General features: G+C 49.6%; 5 protein-coding genes across 7 annotated transcripts; 2 read left to right on the forward strand and 3 right to left on the reverse strand.

The window, feature by feature from the left end:
- On the reverse strand, positions 1-1,613 carry JEN1 (sugar transporter family protein; the record flags this gene model as incomplete). Its single annotated transcript, XM_046083063.1, has 3 exons — positions 1-642; positions 690-1,364; positions 1,413-1,613. 3 exons carry the CDS (start codon positions 1,611-1,613, stop codon positions 1-3), a joined length of 1,518 nt encoding a protein of 505 aa, XP_045939020.1.
- Positions 1,614-2,244: 631 nt separating this feature from the next.
- On the reverse strand, positions 2,245-2,598 carry LDX57_001422 (uncharacterized protein; the record flags this gene model as incomplete). The annotated part of the gene is made up of 1 exon (XM_046083064.1): positions 2,245-2,598. One exon carries the CDS (start codon positions 2,596-2,598, stop codon positions 2,245-2,247), a length of 354 nt encoding a protein of 117 aa, XP_045939021.1.
- Positions 2,599-3,477: 879 nt separating this feature from the next.
- Positions 3,478-8,954, forward strand: BST1 (GPI inositol-deacylase). Of its 3 annotated transcripts, XM_046083065.1 has the most exons (5): positions 3,478-4,653; positions 4,720-7,004; positions 7,063-7,228; positions 7,279-7,505; positions 7,556-8,954. In XM_046083065.1, the coding sequence occupies exons 1-5, from the start codon at positions 4,051-4,053 to the stop codon at positions 7,788-7,790; spliced, it is 3,516 nt and encodes a 1,171-aa protein (XP_045939022.1). In that variant the 5' UTR covers positions 3,478-4,050; the 3' UTR covers positions 7,791-8,954. The 3 variants fall into 3 exon arrangements, with proteins under 3 accessions (XP_045939022.1, XP_045939023.1, XP_045939024.1); XM_046083067.1 differs by having other exon boundaries at positions 3,832-4,653; positions 4,720-5,569; positions 5,630-7,004; positions 7,063-7,577; XM_046083066.1 differs by having other exon boundaries at positions 3,832-4,653; positions 4,720-5,569; positions 5,630-7,577.
- A 1,198-nt stretch (positions 8,955-10,152) lies between these two features.
- Positions 10,153-15,076, reverse strand: CDR1_1 (pleiotropic drug resistance family ABC transporter; the record flags this gene model as incomplete). Its single annotated transcript, XM_046083068.1, has 9 exons — positions 10,153-10,573; positions 10,639-11,728; positions 11,799-12,111; positions 12,165-13,088; positions 13,138-13,381; positions 13,436-13,779; positions 13,841-14,292; positions 14,357-14,439; positions 14,517-15,076. The coding sequence occupies 9 exons, from the start codon at positions 15,074-15,076 to the stop codon at positions 10,153-10,155; spliced, it is 4,431 nt and encodes a 1,476-aa protein (XP_045939025.1).
- A 2,126-nt stretch (positions 15,077-17,202) lies between these two features.
- Positions 17,203-18,262, forward strand: LDX57_001425 (fungal specific transcription factor domain-containing protein; the record flags this gene model as incomplete). Its single annotated transcript, XM_046083069.1, has 3 exons — positions 17,203-17,294; positions 17,359-17,937; positions 18,019-18,262. The coding sequence occupies 3 exons, from the start codon at positions 17,203-17,205 to the stop codon at positions 18,260-18,262; spliced, it is 915 nt and encodes a 304-aa protein (XP_045939026.1).
- Between the last annotated feature and the right edge of the window lie 275 nt (positions 18,263-18,537).

An 18,537-nucleotide genomic window follows, 5' to 3' on the forward strand; every position in this document is an offset into this window, starting at 1 on the left:
TCAATCAATCCGCACCGTGCCTTTTTCCGGGTCGCTATTTTCACCATCAGCGGCTGCGCGGTGGGCCCCTATCGCGGCCATGTCGGAGTCGTGTGCGACGTCAAAGTTCCGACCGAGATGTTCCGGCCCAAGAAGGGTCACCAGAATTGTGTAGCCATAGACACAGCCCATGAAGATGCAGATCACTTTGCCATACTGGTATCGGTGTTCCTCCTTCTCCGTCGGGGGCAGCGGGAAGCGTTCGCCGATCGTAGATTCGATCGTGGAGCTAGCCGACGAGACAAGGTTCCCTAGCTGATAGGCCGTACCAACGGCGAACGTACGGATTGCTCCGGGCGAGAGCTCCATCAGGTGGATTGGGATCACACCCCATGCGCCTTGCACGCAGAACTGCTCGAAGAAGGCGGCGGCCATTACATTGGTAGAGGTGACGAACGTGTACGGGTATAGAAGGGCACCGCCGACGATGCTGATCGCGATGATGGAGAAGCGACGGCCGAATATCTGGCTGGCCCAGCCGCAAAGAGTGCCGCCGGTCAAGGCTCCAAGGTTAGCGACAACCTGCGTGACCGTAACCGCGTTGGGAGAGAAGCCAAACTCGCTTTTGAGTAGCGTCGGATACAGATCTTGAGATCCATGCGACTATAACCAGTTAGAGACTGGAGTTTCTTGGGAACTCAATGACCTACCATGAAGTTGAACCCCGCCATCAGCAAAACCAAGTAAATCAAGAGAAGCCAATGACGCTTCACAGCTACCTTGCTCTGCTCGAGGAATTCGGACGTCTTCCCGCCCTGGCGATTCTCCCGGGTCGCCTGACGCTCTTGGAACGTCTGAGTCTCGGGGAGGAAAAGACGGAAGATGATGATCAGGACCGGCGGACCAGCCCCGAACCAGTAGAGCGGTCTCCATCCATGAGACGTCGTGTCCACCAAGGCACGCGCAAATGCCGTAGCAAGCAGATAGCCAAAAGCATACCCTTGCTGCAGCAGACCGGACACGATACCGCGCGCCTGCTGTGGACAATCCTCCAATGCCGTGGCCGCTGCATTTCCGTACAGACCACCCATAGCGATTCCAAAAAGGGCCCGACAGGCCAGGAATTGCTTATAGGTCTGACAGAAGCCGGTGCCGAGCTCCAGCACAATGAACAGGACGTTGTTCACGATGAAGGGCCATTTCCGACCCCAGCGATCCGAGGCAATTCCAAACGAAATGGCGCCGACGGACCGGAGCATCAGCACCAGGGTAATTCCCCAGGTGATGTCAGAGATGGACTTGTCAAATTCCTCCGCCAGTTGTGACGTCGTCAACGAGACGGTGAAGAAATCGAATGCATCCCAGGACCAGCCAAAGAAGGCGACCTAACAACGTTAACTCGATCGACGACATGGTGGTCCCGAGAAACGAACCAAGAAGAAAAGCCATTGTTGACGGTTTAGGAGTCGAAGCGCAGAAAATGGGTTGGGGGCTTTGTTCATGGGTGGGATTAGCGTTGGTAAGCGCGTCACCAGGTATTTTTTCAGGCTCGCAAAGGTGACTTGCTGCGACTCATACTGAGGTGTCGCATGGGAGACTCCCCCGTCGACTTTCTCTATCTGCGTGTCCGTCATTGTTCAGATGTACGACAAGGTTACGGAGAATAGGATGAGAATAAGCGGGCCCTCCCCTCGCTCGGAGGATGAGGATCTCTGGTGGACAGCGAAGAAGAGGAAAGAACTACACGGAGAGAGGGTAAAGATAAGAAAAACAAGGCTACGATGGGAGGAAGCACTGGTTTATAACCATTATGAGCTGGCCCACCCTCGGCAAGTGAAAAGGATTAAAATTGAGAAAAGAAAAGGAAAGAAAATAGAACAGGAAGGAAAGAACAGGCAAACCCCGCAGAATCCTTTGGCGTGCCGATCTCCGAATGACGACGAGCCATGGTCTACTCCGGTGTACTAGAATCCTCCGACGAATGTCTACGAGCATCGATATCCCCGTGCCAAGCTTTCTGACCGAACGGAAGCCAAGCCGCTCGCTCTCCACTTGATGCTTGATTTCCTATTCTCCAGATTTCCATCCAAATGCCCTCGCTTTGGGTATCGGGTCTGGATATCTCTGTCTTGTTCTTTATTTTTCTCAATCCGAACTATTCTGCGCTCCCTTATCATCCTTCGCGCTAATGCAACTTCGTCTGACTCGGGCTTACCCAGCCATGGTCCACATCTCCCCCGGTCGCGGGGTAAGCCGCTAAACCCGCTAGTCGATGACCCTCATCCATTTCGGTCGAATCGCCTGGCCAAAGTCTGACGGAGAACTCGAAGCCACGGTCTGTGTCCATTCCACGCGACCCATCTGCTCTTCCCGGACTGGGTAAACCAAAGTTTGGGCCGGTATCACCTGCCGCGAAGGAATCGTCGTGGAGTCATCGTGCTTGGTGTAGAGTGACGAGGATGGCTGCTGCGGTCGACGAGTGTTGATTATGATCCTATCAGCTATCCCCGTTCTACTGCTGGAGCTCCGCAGTGCAAAGTGCGATAAAGCGATGTGCCATGCCGGTGTGCGGAATGTGGAATGTGGGCGTGGCTTGACCTCGATCTCGATGACGCCCATCGAGATACCTTGGCTGAGGCTTGCCCAGACTATCCGCAGGTCTTGACTGTCTTGGCTCCATTTTCCAAGAAAGCCCAGAGATCCTGGAAAGCTTTTCCAAACTCCCCGAAACACTTTGAAGGGCATTACAAGCGAATGGTGTGCACTAATTCCATGCTGTCTCGAGGCTGATAAACATCAGGGAGTAGGTAGTGAAGGTAGGTCGCTTGTCGCTGATAAAACTGTGCCAAGGCCTTCTATCCCTACAGTGTATTACCCTCATCGAGTCAAGCGTTGGATGAAGCCCCCAACCTAAAGAGGAACATGATTCATTAATTAATAAGTGACACACCGACTGTGAAAGCACGATGAATGCACAGGCGAAAGTGATCCTCGCCCGGAGCCATGTTCATCCGACCCCGACCGACCTGCACGACACTTGACCAATTCGGAAGGCGGTCGACAAAGATCACCTGACCGTCGTCCCAACGGCCTTGAGCGCTCGACGGAGGAAAAGACCGAGATGGACGTGTGGAGAAGATGCAGTCAATAGGAAGATTTAGTGACCAGAGCAGGTCGGTCTATCACTCACTATTGGACCAGTCACCACGCAAGATGATCCAGGAGAATTGAAGTCTCCGACGGTCTGCGATGAAGAATATCAGACTAGAAGCCGGAAAGGGGCACGTCTTCCCCTTTCCGGGGCCCTGGCCCTCTGTCATGATTCATGATCGCGCCGCCTTTCTTTGTTTCAGATGGCAGCTCAAATCTGGAGAGTTCGTTAACTAGTCGTTAGTCCTTCGAGATTGTTATTTGTAGTAATTCTTCAGACACCGATCCTTCGCAGCCACCTCCGTAAGGAGTCCGTAGTCGAGGTCCAGGCCAGTCACGCCGGTGCCGAGCGCATCCGCCAAGCCCGTTCCGTCGGCGGTTGACGACGACGTTCGCTCAGGCAGTCAGTTTTATCTCCATCTTCATCCTCACCTCTTCCCTTCCGGGAGATCCTTTGCTACGGTGCTCGTTTCTCTTTTCCCCTCGGTCCATTCCTCTACCGCGCTTCCCTGTCGTGTGCGTATCTCTCTCTCTCCGTTCCCTCGTCGACAATTCTTTCCCCCTCCTTTGTCCTTGCCCGGCCGGTTCGTCGCTCGTTCGTCCTATCATCCCGGTTTTCTAGGGGCCGATCAATTCCAAGGCAGAGGGGAAAAAATAAAAAAATAAAAAGTCGCGACTAACGATAGAATTCTCTTTTTCAGCCCACTCTCTTTTAATACTCAGTCGCTACAGCATCGGATATTTCTCTCCATTTGATGAACCTCGCTCTCCCCTGATCGAATCCAATCCGATTCTCCTTTAACCGCCGACGCCAGACAGAACTTCCCTCCTTCCCCGAAACCTGCGATCGCCTTTTATCTGTCGGATTTCTTTTCCTCTCAGCAACGCGCTGGATGATTACTGCGATATTTGCCTCTTCCAATGCACAGACGCTCGTCTGGCTCGCCTGTCGAGGACGACGCTGAAGAATCTTTGGCTTCTCGAACTCCGAACGAATCAAGCTATGGTCCCAATGTCGCCGACTCGCCGGAGAAATCGCGCCCGCAGGTAGCCCGCACAGGCACCAGCTTTGAGCTGCGTCGAGACAACGCCGGCGCATCCACCCCACGCTCTAGAAACTCGAGTATGTGGAGAACGCCGGCGTCTGTTGCGTCGCCGACGAACCTTGGCCATTCCGACACCAAATCTTCCTCCGTCATGATGCCATTGGCGTCCCAACGACTCCCAATGGAACCGTCGCCAGACGCCCAGTCCCGATCTCGACCGTCCCGCCTCCGAAGCCCGTGGCCGTGCTCGATCTTAACCGCCGTGACCACCTGCGTCGCCTCCGTCTTCCTTTTCTTCATCCTCCGTTCCTTTTCGACTCGGCAGTCTGGTGGAGATGGTTGCGGCATACCGGTCATGAGTCCGTCGTTTCTCCATATGGTGGGGTTTGACACGGAACATACGCGCTTTGCGAGCAAGTATAATCTGTATCTGTACCGAGAGGCTGGTGTCGACCCATATACTCAGGAAAACCTCGGGGTAAGTCCTGATGTCCTCATCTGGAAGATCCCTGTTTTATCTGACTCAGTCCTCTGCTCGCTATAGTTGAATGGCGCTCCCGTCCTATTTCTCCCCGGAAATGCCGGGAGCTATCGACAGGTCCGATCTCTAGCGGCCGAAGCGTCGAGACACTACGCCGATGTGATTCGCCATGACCACGAGCGTCTCGCGGCCGGAACCCGAAGCTTGGACTTCTTCATGATCGATTTCAACGAAGACATGGCGGCTTTTCACGGACAGACACTGGTCGATCAAGCCGAATACGTCAATGAGGCCGTGGCCTATATCCTCTCGCTTTACCACGACCCGCGACGGTCGTGGCGGGATCCCGATCTCCCGGATCCCAGCTCCGTCATCCTCGTCGGACATTCCATGGGAGGCATTGTCGCACGTACAACACTGACTATGCCGAACTACCAAGCCAATTCGGTCAACACCATCGTCACCATGTCTGCGCCCCACGCAAAACCTCCGGTATCATTCGAATCCGACGTCGTCCAAACCTACAAACAAATCAACGATTACTGGCGCGAGGCCTACTCTCAGACTTGGGCCAACAACAACCCCTTGTGGCATGTGACGCTCATTTCGATTGCGGGCGGCTCACGGGATACGGTCGTTCCCTCGGATTATGCGAGTATATCGTCTCTTGTCCCGGAGACCCATGGCTTCACCGTGTTTACGTCCACCATCCCGGACGTCTGGATCGGGATGGATCATCTGTCTATCACTTGGTGCGATCAATTCCGGAAAGCGATTATCAAATCATTGTTCGAGGTGGTCGATGTGCGACGTGCCAGCCAGACGAAGCCGAGGGCGCAGCGGATGCGCGTTTTCAAGAAATGGTACTTGACCGGACTGGAGCCCGTGGCGGAGAGAACCCTACCGCAAAAAGGTAACAATTCTCGAACTCTATTGTTGCTTTCTACTAAAACTAATACAATAATCCCTGTAGAGCCGAACTCTCTCTTGACCCTGGAGGATCAAGCCAACGCGATATTACCCCAAGGGCAACGGCTTACTCTCCGAGAACTCGGTCATCGCAATGGTCCCAATGTGCATCTTATGCCGGTCCCTCCGCAGGGGGTTCCGGGAAAGAAATTCACTCTGCTCACCGATCAGCCATTCGAGAGAGCCGGGGATCAGAGCAATCTGGAGGTCCTCTTCTGCAGCGTGCTCCCTTTGCAGAATGGAAAATTCTCCAGCATCTTTTCCATGAACGTGGACTTTTCCGGTGGCGGCATGGGCTCTTCGGGCTCTACGCGGCTTGCCTGCAAGAACGCCGCTGACGATGCGATCCATCTGCCAGCGTCGACACCCGCCTCGAAACACCCCTATGATAGAGTCCAGCCCTATTCCTATCTCCAGTATGACTTGGAGGATCTGGCGGAGCATCAGTTTGTGGCGATCATCGACAAGGCCCATTCACCGACCAAAGGATGGGTGCTGGCCGAATTTTCGGACAGTTCGGATGCCGTCATCAGAGCTCGCATCGGCTTGGGCAGTTTGCTCAGTGCTGGATTGAAGATGCGACTGCCGGCCAACCGTCCCATGCTCACGGAGGTTAAAATCCCCGCCTTGTATTCCAGTCTGCTAGACTACAAACTCAAGATCGTCCAACGAGGCCCCAAGGGCCAGCAGGAACTCTTTGCTCCCCTCCTGCGGCAGTCTATTCCGGATCCGCACGAGTCCAAGTTCTTCGTCAATGTGAAGGAGGTCAACGTGAATCTGCACGGACTGGCACCGTTTATGCCCCCTCCGCTTCGCGACCAGGCAACCTACGGTGGTGTCTCCTTTCAGCTCTGGACGGATCCAAGCAGCGGCTCCACGGTCGACCTCTCATTGTCGGTGGACATTCTCGGCAGTCTAGGAGAGCTGGTGATGCGTTATCGTACTGTTTTTGCTGCATTTCCCGTCCTTGTTATCGCTCTGGTTCTGCGAAAGCAATTTCAAGTGTACGACGAGACCGGCTATTTCCTTACCTTTGCAGAGGGCTTAGATCGCTCCTTGCGGTCTTCCTTGCCCGCTCTCCTACTGTCCATGTCTCTCCTAGCTTCCTCGTTAGCCACTTCCAGCAAGTTGCCGCCGAGCGATGACCCTTTTCATTGGCCCGTGAATGCCACCGAGTCCCCAATTGACTTCACCAAGAACGACCTGCTTCTGGGCTCCCAGGACTCGTTCTTCTGGTTCTTGGTGCCCGTCTTCGGTCTAATCAGCGTGGGTATATGTGTCATTGTCAATTACGCAGCCCTTGCTCTCATTTTGATTTTCACTTCTGTCTATGGTTTTCTGAAGAGTAAATCTGGGTACATTCGGCGTGATGACAAAGGGTAAATCTGCCTGTCTGTTTTGAACGTCAAGTTCATATCGCTAACATCGCACATTTAGGAACCTCCCGATCTTCTCGTCTCCTACACCCAGACGACGTGTGATCAACACAATCATCCTGCTGATTCTCGTATCGACGGCCGTCCCCTACCAGTTCGCTTATATGGTGGCGTGCATCGTTCAGCTCGCAACCGCCGTCCGGGCCCAATGGCATGCCAAGGAAACTGTATGGCTGACTTTTGAACCTCGTGTGGTAGCATTGCTAACAAGCTTCAGAAATCTACCGCGCATTACAATTTCGCCAACTACAGTTATTCAATCTTCGTATTTATGCTGTGGATCCTCCCCATCAACATTCTTGTGCTTCTTGTGTGGGCTCATAATCTGGTTGTGCATTGGTTTATGCCATTCTCATCGCATCATAATGTTTTGTCGATAATGCCCTTCATACTCCTCGTCGAAGCCATGACTACAGGGACTATGATTCCCCGAGTCACCTCACGGTATGTTCACCGATTTCCATCTCCGAATGCTTCCTTACTAATGTTTGTAGGCTTAAACACCTCACATACATGCTCTTCTTTTCTATTGCCATTTACTCGGCAGTCTACGGCGTCTCATACGCCTACCTCCTCCACCATCTCGCAAACATCCTCGCCGCCTGGTTGATCGGGATCTACCTCTTCAGCAGCGGTTTCTCCATCCGCCGATTATGGCGAGTCCTAGAAGGAGACGAAGTAACGCAGACCACCTCCGAACCAAGGAGTTACATGAAGAAAAAACCATAAATCAATATCATATACCATTATCATGTTTTGTTTCTCTTATGGCCGGATCAACCTTTCCAGCCCGTTTTTATTCTCATTGTCCAGTCTATATCATTATGTTCTTGCATCTTACGTCTCAGACCATATCATACTTCTATGGCGTTCACTATGGAGCGGTGTTTGGTTTTGTCTTATCTTCCTATTGTACAGGATCCATTTCATTCCATCTTATATCCCGCCTTGTTTTTGATTCAGCATTCATTAATGCTTCCCCATCTATCATCCCGCCTTTGCCTTGGAAGGTCACCGGCATTGTCCTTCTTAATAATCCTCATCATGCCATCGCTGTACCTCTTCTACGCCCGGTCTGTATATACGGTGGATCCTGGATAGAATCTTCGTGGCCAGGAAGTGATTTTCATTTTTACCTTACCTCTTGTACGCAGATCAGCACGGTTTATAGAGTTGAGTGATTAGGAACTGATATACACATGCGTACATACACGTCTCATCCTCCCTGGTTTTTGTTGTTACTGCAAAGTGAAACTTCGTCTATCATCCCCTAGATTTCGAAACCTCCACCGCAAATGTATGATCAATGGTCAATTCAATACCCTGGTTTGAAGCGCTATATGACCAGATCTTAAGAATTCCCAAACTGTGCTGGTATGTGTATACATTCAATGTCTTTGATTTCTTTTCTCTTTATGATATCGAAGATTTTCTACTGTTCCCATACCTTTCTAAAGAATTATGTCATGCATACGTTCCAAACACATGAGGCCAAAATAGTATCTATCGATTAAACTTACACTACAAGTTGAAACTATATCACTAGAAATTAGTCGTCAGCGTTGCTCGCCAGAACGTTTTGTATTTATTTTCTTCGCTATTTCCTTCTTCCAAGATAGTCCATTCACTATCTCAAAGCCTCCAAATTCATCAAGTAGATGTAGATGTAGTGAAAGTAGCTCGTATTCACCATAGTCCTTCTGGATCACCATTTCTAACCTTCCTCCTTATCTCTATCCTTTCTTCCTCCTTTTTCTTCCTAACGCTCTCAATCCTGCAGATTCTTTCAGACGTCCTTTGATCCTCGTTATCGATGGATGGGATGAAACAACAAAAATTCGAATATCGATAGTACCACTCAACAGCCTAAGAAAGTAACAAGTTGTTATTAGAAACTTCAAAAAACTGAAATATCTTGTGGCCTGGTATTCTACCTTATGTCAGCCTCCTATCCCAGCTAATTGTCTGCCATATACCTGAGACACAGACGTGCCGCCGACCCAGTTCAGAACCAGAACACGAAAAACCGACTAAGTCTTACAACACAAGTGCGACTCAATATCGTTATCCTTGAAACTCAGAGAGTTGGCCGGAAACCGCACTTCCGTGTTCTAGCCCAATACAGAGAATTGCATGGCATTGTTACTAGAGAGCTTGCTCATTGCAATCCAATATAAAAGTGGCTTGGGCAGGGCACTCAAAGAGGGCAGATGGCAGTCTTCTCTGTGGAGACTATATAGCTGTAAGTGGATGGTATCTTTCTATGTGGTTAAGCAGTACTCTAGACTAACTGAATAGACAATAGACCAAACCAAAGAAGCGCAGGGTTAATGCTGCTAAAGCCATCCTGGAGACGAAACTGGGATGGCGATACTCTGGTCCCTGGAGCTATTGTAACTTCCCTGACACAGGGCCAATAAAATCCGCAGGGTTGAGCTTATCAGTGAAAATGATTGTGTCGTTGACTGGCAGAGAAAGATCAGGGCGGAAGGTGGAAGGTTGTCAAAGCTGTTGGAAATGAGGAAGAGGAGTACAAAAAGGACGTAGCGAAGGGCAAGAAGGAGAAGGGCAGGAAGGAGAAGAGGAAGAAGAAGGAGGAGGAGGAGAAGCTCGCTGAAAAGATCGCGAACAAGGAGGCAATTCAGGCTCTCAAGTATTGCCAGGTAGCGCTCTAAGCTGAGTTGAAGAAACAGAAAAAGGGGTATAATGATACCGTTGGGAAGTTGAAGAATGTCCACCGTTGTTAGATCATGTTTTATCTTTGTTTATTTGAGTTTTATTCATGTCTGGTGGCGGAGACACGTCTCTTATAAGGTGTGTATTGGAGTAATCGAAGACAATATGTATCGAATTATAAGGTTTGTCAGTAAGGTAAGACACTGACCATAAAGATCTATCTATGTAATACCAAAAGAGCGGTGTTCGAACAAGAAGGAAAATACAGAAGGAGAAAAAGAAAACCAGAACAAAGAAGGGGGAAAAAGAAATTCAAGATAAAGAATGGCCTGGTAAGGTGATCAAAGTTTCTCGCCCATCGTCCCATAATCAGATGCATTCCTTGAATCGGAAAGCTGATTCTGATGACTGCCGATCAAGTGCTGCCCTTCGTCTTACTCCCCTTAGGCACCCGCGCCAGCCAGTATACGCCAATGGCAGCCACGATATTGAAGGCAATGTACACCCACATCAAGCCGAAGTTTCGCCACGCATCACTCCAATAGCTGCTCACAGACGCCAGGAAGGTATCTGTCCCTGACATGGCACAGTATGCGCACTGACTTGTTGCATCTGGGTTCTGAACGCGTCCTCCACTTGCCGCCGCGAATGCTCCGAGATATTCTGAGCATGTTTGATTCGGGGGTGGATTGACCTTCAAAGTCTCGATCGAGTCGCATGTCACTTCGGTTCCACTGACCGCAGTGCTTAACATGCCTGACACGAGGTAAGTAAACGGAGATAAGCGATACATGAAGATCCAAAACCCAGGCATGGCTTCCGGAGTAGCGACAACACTGTTATTTATTTTGTCAGTATGGACCATCCCAAAACATGAAGGGATCAGAAGGATAAGACAAACCCGCAGAACAAAAGCAAAAGCACAAAGATGAGGTTGGCGATGTTGCCTCCTGTCTCTGCATTCTCAACACCGGCAATGATCATGTGCGCGAAAGTGGATGTAAACCACAGGAAAGTAAGCATGAACAAGAACATGAGTGCTCCTCGCTCGTGTACTGCATTTGTTGGCTCGGCATTCTGATACAAACCAACAGGATAGTACCAACAGACGAACATCAAGATAGCTACCAGCAGGTTCCACGGTAATTCCACCAGAATATTGGCGGCCATGAAAACACGCCAGGAGTACATTTTTGACGGACGTTCGCGCACCTCATAGATACTTCTTTGTATCAAAAAATTGGGCATGAGTTGCTGACACAAATTCCCGAAAATAGTCATCAGCATGAATATACTGAACATCTGGTTCTGTAAACCTTGCTGCGTATTCTTGGCTTTGAAGAAGGAGAAGCCATTATACAACGCAGTCAAGATAGACAACACGAGCTTGGAGTATATGTATGACGGAGTCCGCCAGTACTGCGAGAAAACCCGAGAAAGGCATTCCTTTAATTGGACCGAGGTTGGTGCGGCAAACTCGCGGTAATCATCTTGAGAGCCCGATTCCTTAGGACGCTGAGATAAGGTCGACTTCAGTTCCGCCAGGTGGTTACACACGGCTTGCTTCTCAGGACTGTTATTCCAAACTTCTGGCCAGTCGATGTCACTGTGGGAACCCGGAGCCGCTCCAATAACATCAAGCATCCATTCCGCAGGATTTTCGCCTGCTGAAAGCTGATGCCCTCCGTTTTTTATGAAGTAATTCGCGAGCGTTGAAGAGTTTTCGCCAATTTCCCCAAAGTAGACGGTTCTTCCTCCTTTGGCAAGGAATAGGAGGCGATTGAACCTTTGAAATAACATTGCAGATGGTTGATGAATTGTGCACAAAATGGCCTGGCCATGCTTCGTGAGTGTCTCGATGAGGTCTAGAATTGACCATGAGGTCTGACTATCCAGCCCGGAAGTTGGTTCATCGAGAAACAGCAGTAGTTGCGGCTTGGCAGCCAGTTCAACCCCGATGGTCAAGCGCTTCCGTTGCTCAACATTGAGGCCTTTCAGAAAGTCAGCATGTTCAATGTGATAAGAAGATCGAACGGGCTAGTTGAATATACGATAACGTACCCTCTCCTGGAACACCAACTATAGCATCTGCGTAAGTCTGCATACCAAGTAGGTCAAGCACTTCTTCTACATAGTCCAATTTCTCTTGTCGACTGACGTGTGCTGGTTGTCTGAGCAGAGCACTAAACTGAAGCGCTTCACGTACAGTCGAAGTTTGCAGATGGGCATCTTGTTGTTGAACGTAGCCGGTTTTGCGCTGGAACGAGTCATCGCGTGCTTGGCCATCAACTAGAACCTCGCCGGAGACAACACCCATTGTTACTCTCGTGGCGAGCACGTCGAGCAGTGTTGTCTTTCCAGCACCAGAGACGCCCTATATGTTCTTAGCAAAAAGTTAGAGTTCGAGGGTAACAGTAACCAACGTACCATCAATGCTGTAGCTGTGCCAGGTTTGACCCATCCATTTACATGATCCAAAATTCGGCGTGGCTCCCCTTTTATCTTGATATCATAGCACAGATCCTGCCATTGGAATATCGCAGTTTGACGCTGTATATTAGCAGAACCTTCCTTCGGACTATCTTCCTTGTAGCCGGTATCTAATGGAGTCTCGCTGTCTTGAGTATTCTTCGGCTGATGACCTCGTCGAAATATAAGGACTTCCCCTTTTGACATAGCTTCGGAAACAAGCTCCGTGGCAAGAAGATAAACGAACATAAAGAAAACCATGAACCCGATCATGATTGCTAGGTTCCGCCATAAATGGGAGCGAGTGTATTGGTATGTTGTTTCAACATAAGAAGTTCCACTAATGCTCCGCAATCCTGGGGAAGAGGATACCGCACTGCAGGTTTGATGGGTGGGATCAACATCTTCGTAGCCCTGGCCCGAGGGAATGAACGAAAGACAGGGAAAATCTCGACCATCGAACTCATTGACCATGAGGCTTTCAAAAGCATATGCAATGGGATCGATATAATTCATCCATCTTGACCAGCCCAGCATATCACGAGTTGGGATGATAAAGCCAGTGTAAATAACCAGACCTAGGATCAATATCGCCGCCGGCACGAGGGCTTGAGCTAATGATCTTGACCCGGCACCAATAGAACGAAAAATCATTGACATAGTCAATGTCGTTACTATAGAGAAAAGCCAAAAGATGAAAAATGGCCCTGGCTCTCGGCGTAAGTGAGACAGGAAATAGAGAGGTAGGTTGAATGTCACCGAATTGGTTATTTTATACGGCAGGTCGCAGAGCATGGATGCGATGGCCTCTGCGAATGGATGATAAAACGCATATCGAGCTTGCTTTTCCACAATAGGACGTTGAGCGTAAAGCGTCAAGATCTAGGACACTGTTAGTCGACTCACAATCCTATGTAGGGACATGACTAACCTCGAGTGCACTACTAAACGCACTCATCAACACTGCATAGAATAGAAGGACACCACGAGAATAGAAACTGGACGTATCAGAGGGCATGTCATAAAACACGCTCCCTAGAATTAGCGAGATGAAAAAGTTACCGAAGATAGCAGTAGTTGTCAAGCTGGCATCTCCTTTGAGGCGCTGAAAACCGCGTACTAGACACAGGTTCACTTGCTCAATCACAGAGAGTGTATATGGAGATTCGGCACGCCTGTTTGGGTCAGTAAATTAAGTCGCAATGATTTTATTGCGGAAAAAAACCCACTGTTGCTTTGACTGCATCAATCGACGCGCCTCCCCAAACTCAGTATAGGAATTTCCTCCGATGGGATACTCTTGGTCGAAAGCTTCAATCTCCTGCAAGAGTCTACCAAATTCTGGGCTGCTCCGCCACCGCGCTGCAAACTCCATTGGGGTTCGGGGCACTTTGTCTTCAAACCCAGACTTCACCCTTCTTTCACTGGGACTGGTCAGGGAAGTAAGAAAATCGGCCGTGGTTTGGCGCTGCGGGCAATCAAAGCCCATGTCAGTAAAGAATTGGCGCGCCTCGTTAGTCGGGCCAAAGTAGATCTGATGACCTTCATATAGTACAACAACTTTATCAAATACCTATCGTGAGAGGAATTAGTCTAAACTTTTGCTTCAGTGAGCCACCACGTAGCCCACTTACATCGTATGCATTCTGAGAGGCTTGATAAATCGCAACACATGCAGTTGTGCCAGCATATTTGCTCATTAATTGCAGATTCTTGCAGAATTCCAATGCATTGGCACTGTCGAGTCCGCGGGTGCTGTTATCCCAGCACTGCAGAGGCGCACCACTGAGAATTGCCTCTGCAATGCTCACTCGTTTGCGCTCCCCGCCACTAACACCTCGAACGAAGTCATTGCCTACCCGTGTATTGAAAGTGTGCCGCAATCCCAGCATTGTCATCACGACATCGCGAACATGGTTTGCATACTCCTTGCGACTCAATCCAGGAAACCGTGTGCGGGGCGCTCGCGCCTGAGCAGCGAATGTCAACGTATCCCCAACTGTAAGCTGTGGGAAATGGACATCGTTTTCAGCGCTAAAGATAGCCTCTCCGCGGAATCTACTTTGCATGTCCTTGGAGGATATACCTATACATCATTCATTAGTTCACTTTTGGAGATAGAGGAAGATAGAAGCGCGGCAGAATGATACCTTGATAGTTCATATAACTGTCTTCGTGGACATATATTCCATTCATTTCACCGGCAATTGTCTTGAGAAGTGTTGAGCAGCCACTGGTATCAGTTGCAAGTTAGACGTGCCGTGAACCAGCTTCTTGGATGAGCTTTGCGTTCTCTTCGAACGAACTTACCTTCCCGGACGGCCTAAAACCAGGAGCATTTCACCGCTTCTAACCATTCCGTTGAAGTTATTCAATATTTGAACCTTTTGAAGACCACTGCCAACCACCTGTCGCACAAGACCACCAATACCTAGGATCGAGTTGAACACATCCTTCTGGTAATCAGTTGGACTGCCAAAACCGTGAACATGGAGGTCTTTGAAGGCTACACCAGCATTACGCTGACGAAACCGTTCTGGATCGCGCGACTGCGCGGCGAGAAGGGATCTGATCCAATCCTTCGTCTTGAAAAATGGACTATCGGGGTGCCATGTTGACTCTTTGTTCTCCTCGAAGAAAGGATTGTTCGCACCAGTTGCGGAGAATCGGGTAGAATGACGGGTGAGCTGCCGCACCATCTGCTCAACCTCCTCTTCCATATCGCCCATTTTCTCGCTGTCATCCCGTCCATCCAATTTGGTTCGAGTCGATGCCGTATCTGTTTCATATTGACCGCTTATCTCGGGCTCGCCTCTGATATTGTCGTCTCGCGAGTCATCCGAAGATGGCATTCCACCAAGGGTTGACATTATTGTAGCTTTCAAAGGAGGCTGTGTATAACATGGGCCTTGCTGGTAGTAGGAGCAAAAAAAAAGGGGGGGGGAATCGTGTCTCTTGGCAGAGAATAGGTGTACCAGGGAGGAAACAGAATGTCCAGCTTAACGGACAAGACACCTCTTTATAGCACTTCAGCTATCCACTGCACTGTCTCCGACCTGTCCCGTAATGAATGCCGTTGGTAATCTCAGCAAGCTGCAGATCAATAGTCAACACCGATCCGGACCCTCCGTTCCGTAAACTAGTATCCCATAATCCATCGTGCCTAGCCCGACAGGCTCGGACTCGGACCTCGAGAATGGCATCGGGTAGAGATTCCGTCACATTCGGCATGAGCAGGGTTCCAGAATAGAGCCTAGAAATGCAGATTCCGTCGCGAAAGAGGGCGTAGAGTGGTGGATCTGGCCAATCGGCGTGTACGATGGTCATCATCCTGCGCTTCCAGGGGTGTGGTTCGCAATAAAGGATAATAAGATCGAGCCCGTTGTAAGATACAGCTCGGAGACTGGCTGTCCGAGTGTATTGGAAGGCGTTATCTCCATCGTGGGGGCGCATATGCAGCTCATTAGCGTCCAGCATACCCACTGAAGTAGTTGTCCATTGTAGAGTGGAGGTTCGGTCCCGGGAACGGGAACGACGGGGGATGTATTGACGGCGTAATCACGGGCTCGACGGCGGTAAACAATACGCACGGAGAGGCGAACTCCAGCGTTGAAACTTTTCTCGGGACGCCTTGTGGATGGTCGATCAGGCTCCACTCAGGCTCCCAACTCCCGTCCCTCTGCGAGGTACTCGGCCCGTCCGGCAACGGTGCTATCTATCTATTCTCCTTCGTCTTCCTCCCTTTTTCCGTAGCACCGCTTCTCGATGCTCAGGTCTGCCTTAATGGTCTTTGTGGATTTACTGCTCTTCCATCATGGAATCCAGTCAGGGGTATCAGCGCATGCGCGCAGGCAAGGTCCGACTCTATTCCTCACACACATCATCTGGCCTCCCCACGGAGTAGGACCGCAAATACTGAGTTGAAAATAAATGCAGGCATGCATATCGTGTCGACGCCGCAAAGTAAAATGTGAAATGTCAAACAAAGCACTTAAATGCCGTGCGTGTGAGAGACGCCGCAGCGAGTGTGTGCTTGTCAACTCAAGATCTCAACTTTCTGATAAAAACGGGGTCATCAATCCATCCCCAGCCTTTGAACAATCGCTCTTTCCTGCAAACCTCCTTAGTTCACTGGTAGAGCCCTTGGATACAAGCCTGTTTCAATCGGCTCCCATCTACTCCGATCTTATCGGCTCTTCGTTTCAAAACGGCGGGGGATATGGTCCTATAACCTATGATCCACTTTCAGCCCTCGCTTCAATATCCGAGGTCTCTAATCTGGATCATATGTTTTTCTCGTCACCGTGCTTCATGCTACCGCGGCCCCTTGTTGATACACCTGAAACCAATGGTAATTGGACGGACAGACCCAGGTCCTTTCCTCTCCGCTAACATTGATTCAGTCGATTCAAGTTCCTCGTCCTTCTCAATACTCTCCTCCGAGGGTTTACACTGGCTACACGAAAAGTCCAGGCATGGATCTGTTGATCTAGAGGACTTCGATTCACCATTACATCCACAAAATAAATTCATTGACGACGATCCCTTGGCGGATGGAGGTCTAAACGAGCCATTCATTCCATTACCACCAAAATACCTGGCTTTGCAACTCCTCCATACTTACTTCAGAGAAATAAATCCATTTTGTCCATTGTTTGACGAGGAAGAGTTTGTTTCCCGTGTCGAGCGAGAGTACCCTATCTACCCTCAATCATCACCTTCTTGGTGGGCATGTATAAACGCCACGATAGCGCTTTCATGTGCCTTCGAACCAGAATTCAACTCAAAGGCATGGCTTTATTGGAAGAATGCCACACTCTCGTTGAACAACTTCTTCATTGGACGACCGCAATTACCATCAGCACAAGCTCTCATAGCAATGGTAAAACTTCATAACGATTCAAACTGCCCGGTCAAGTGCTCACTGCAGCATTAGACTGCGTATCTCATTGGAACATTCAGTGCCACTCCATCGCATACATTCGTCTCACTCGCAATGCGCATACTGCATGCATTAAGCCCTGCCGAGCGCGAGGGGTCTCCAGTATACCGCCGGGTTCTCGCAGTAACCTACGACCTCGACATAGAGTAAGTGCTTTTTCTTCGTTGCTTCGGCAGAATTATAAGAACCCTCAACCGCTAATTTTGTAAGTATTTCGCTCCGTTCAGCAATTCCACCTTTACAGCCCATCCCGACCGCGTCTCTGAAACAACTTTTCGATGATCGCATCAAGAACACGAATTACCATCACCCCAATCATAATTTTGCTTCCTCCTATATCTTTGACCTGTTGGATTCGTACTATGAATTGACCAACCTGAAAGGCCATGTGTACCGTGAGCTCTACTCCACCTCTGCCGACGATAAAAGTGATGCAGAGATTATCACAATCGTCGGTCAGCTCGACACACTTCTCCAAGCCTGGAGAGACGGTATTCCCCATGATTATCGGCCAGAGCTCGCTAGACCTGACGACATTGTCAGAAGGGATCCACATCTGTCTATTCTATACATGCATTTCAGCTATTACAGCTGCATTTTGGCTATCCACAGGAGAGCAATCAGTCGAGCAACATGGTCAATGGACATCGACCCTCGCTCTAATCGGCCTTTGTCTCTTCGCTCGCCAAATCCGCGAACATTGGTGTCTGCTCAGCTGTGTATGCGGGCTGCACGAGAATTAATGGAACTAGTCCGACATATTCCACGAGATCATGCATTATTCGCAGGGTGAGAGCACCCTCCAAAATCTCATTATTAGATATTCTACATTACGGCAGACTGACTGACATGACTGACGGTCGATGATAGTTCCATCGCATACGGTACGATGTTCGCCTTTATGATCCTCTCCATGCTCATTGTGCAAGATCCACAAGTCGCTACCGGGAGCACAGACACCAAACTAATGCTTACGGTGGAAAACTTCTTCTCAGAAATTTCCATGATCCGATCGGATGAGAATATTACTAACTTTGTACAATGCTGCGCCCGATATCGATCGATTGCAGAAGCAGCAATCAAGCAGAGCCAAGAGGGTGTGTTGGAAAAATAAGCATGACTGCGTCTTGCTTTGTCGATGAATTTTGAATCGATAGGGTACAGGAAGATGGGCGCGAACAAACTAATGATCTAACATCATGGAGTATTAGATATAGGCCTACCAACAGGCTGTACATTAGAGGCTCACGATAGCTAATAACTAAATGCGAATTAACAATGCTATGAAACTATGAGATATGATGTTAACATCCGGAACGTGAAACTATATTTTATTATTCTCTCGTATTATCCACGCTAGCCCGTTCCAGCCCGCCGTCATAACGCGAT

This window comes from Aspergillus melleus (genome assembly GCF_016097325.1).
Source record: "Aspergillus melleus strain CBS 546.65 chromosome Unknown contig1, whole genome shotgun sequence".
In the NCBI taxonomy this organism is placed as follows: Eukaryota; Fungi; Ascomycota; class Eurotiomycetes; order Eurotiales; family Aspergillaceae; genus Aspergillus; species Aspergillus melleus.

Coding starts and splice junctions, on each gene's coding strand:
- BST1 (XM_046083065.1), top strand. CDS start 4,051: ATGCACAGACGCTCGTCTGGCTCGCCTGTCGAGGACGACGCTGAAGAA. Junction 4,654..4,719: donor ATACTCAGGAAAACCTCGGG/GTAAGTCCTGAT, acceptor TGCTCGCTATAG/TTGAATGGCGCTCCCGTCCT. Junction 7,005..7,062: donor ATTCGGCGTGATGACAAAGG/GTAAATCTGCCT, acceptor TCGCACATTTAG/GAACCTCCCGATCTTCTCGT.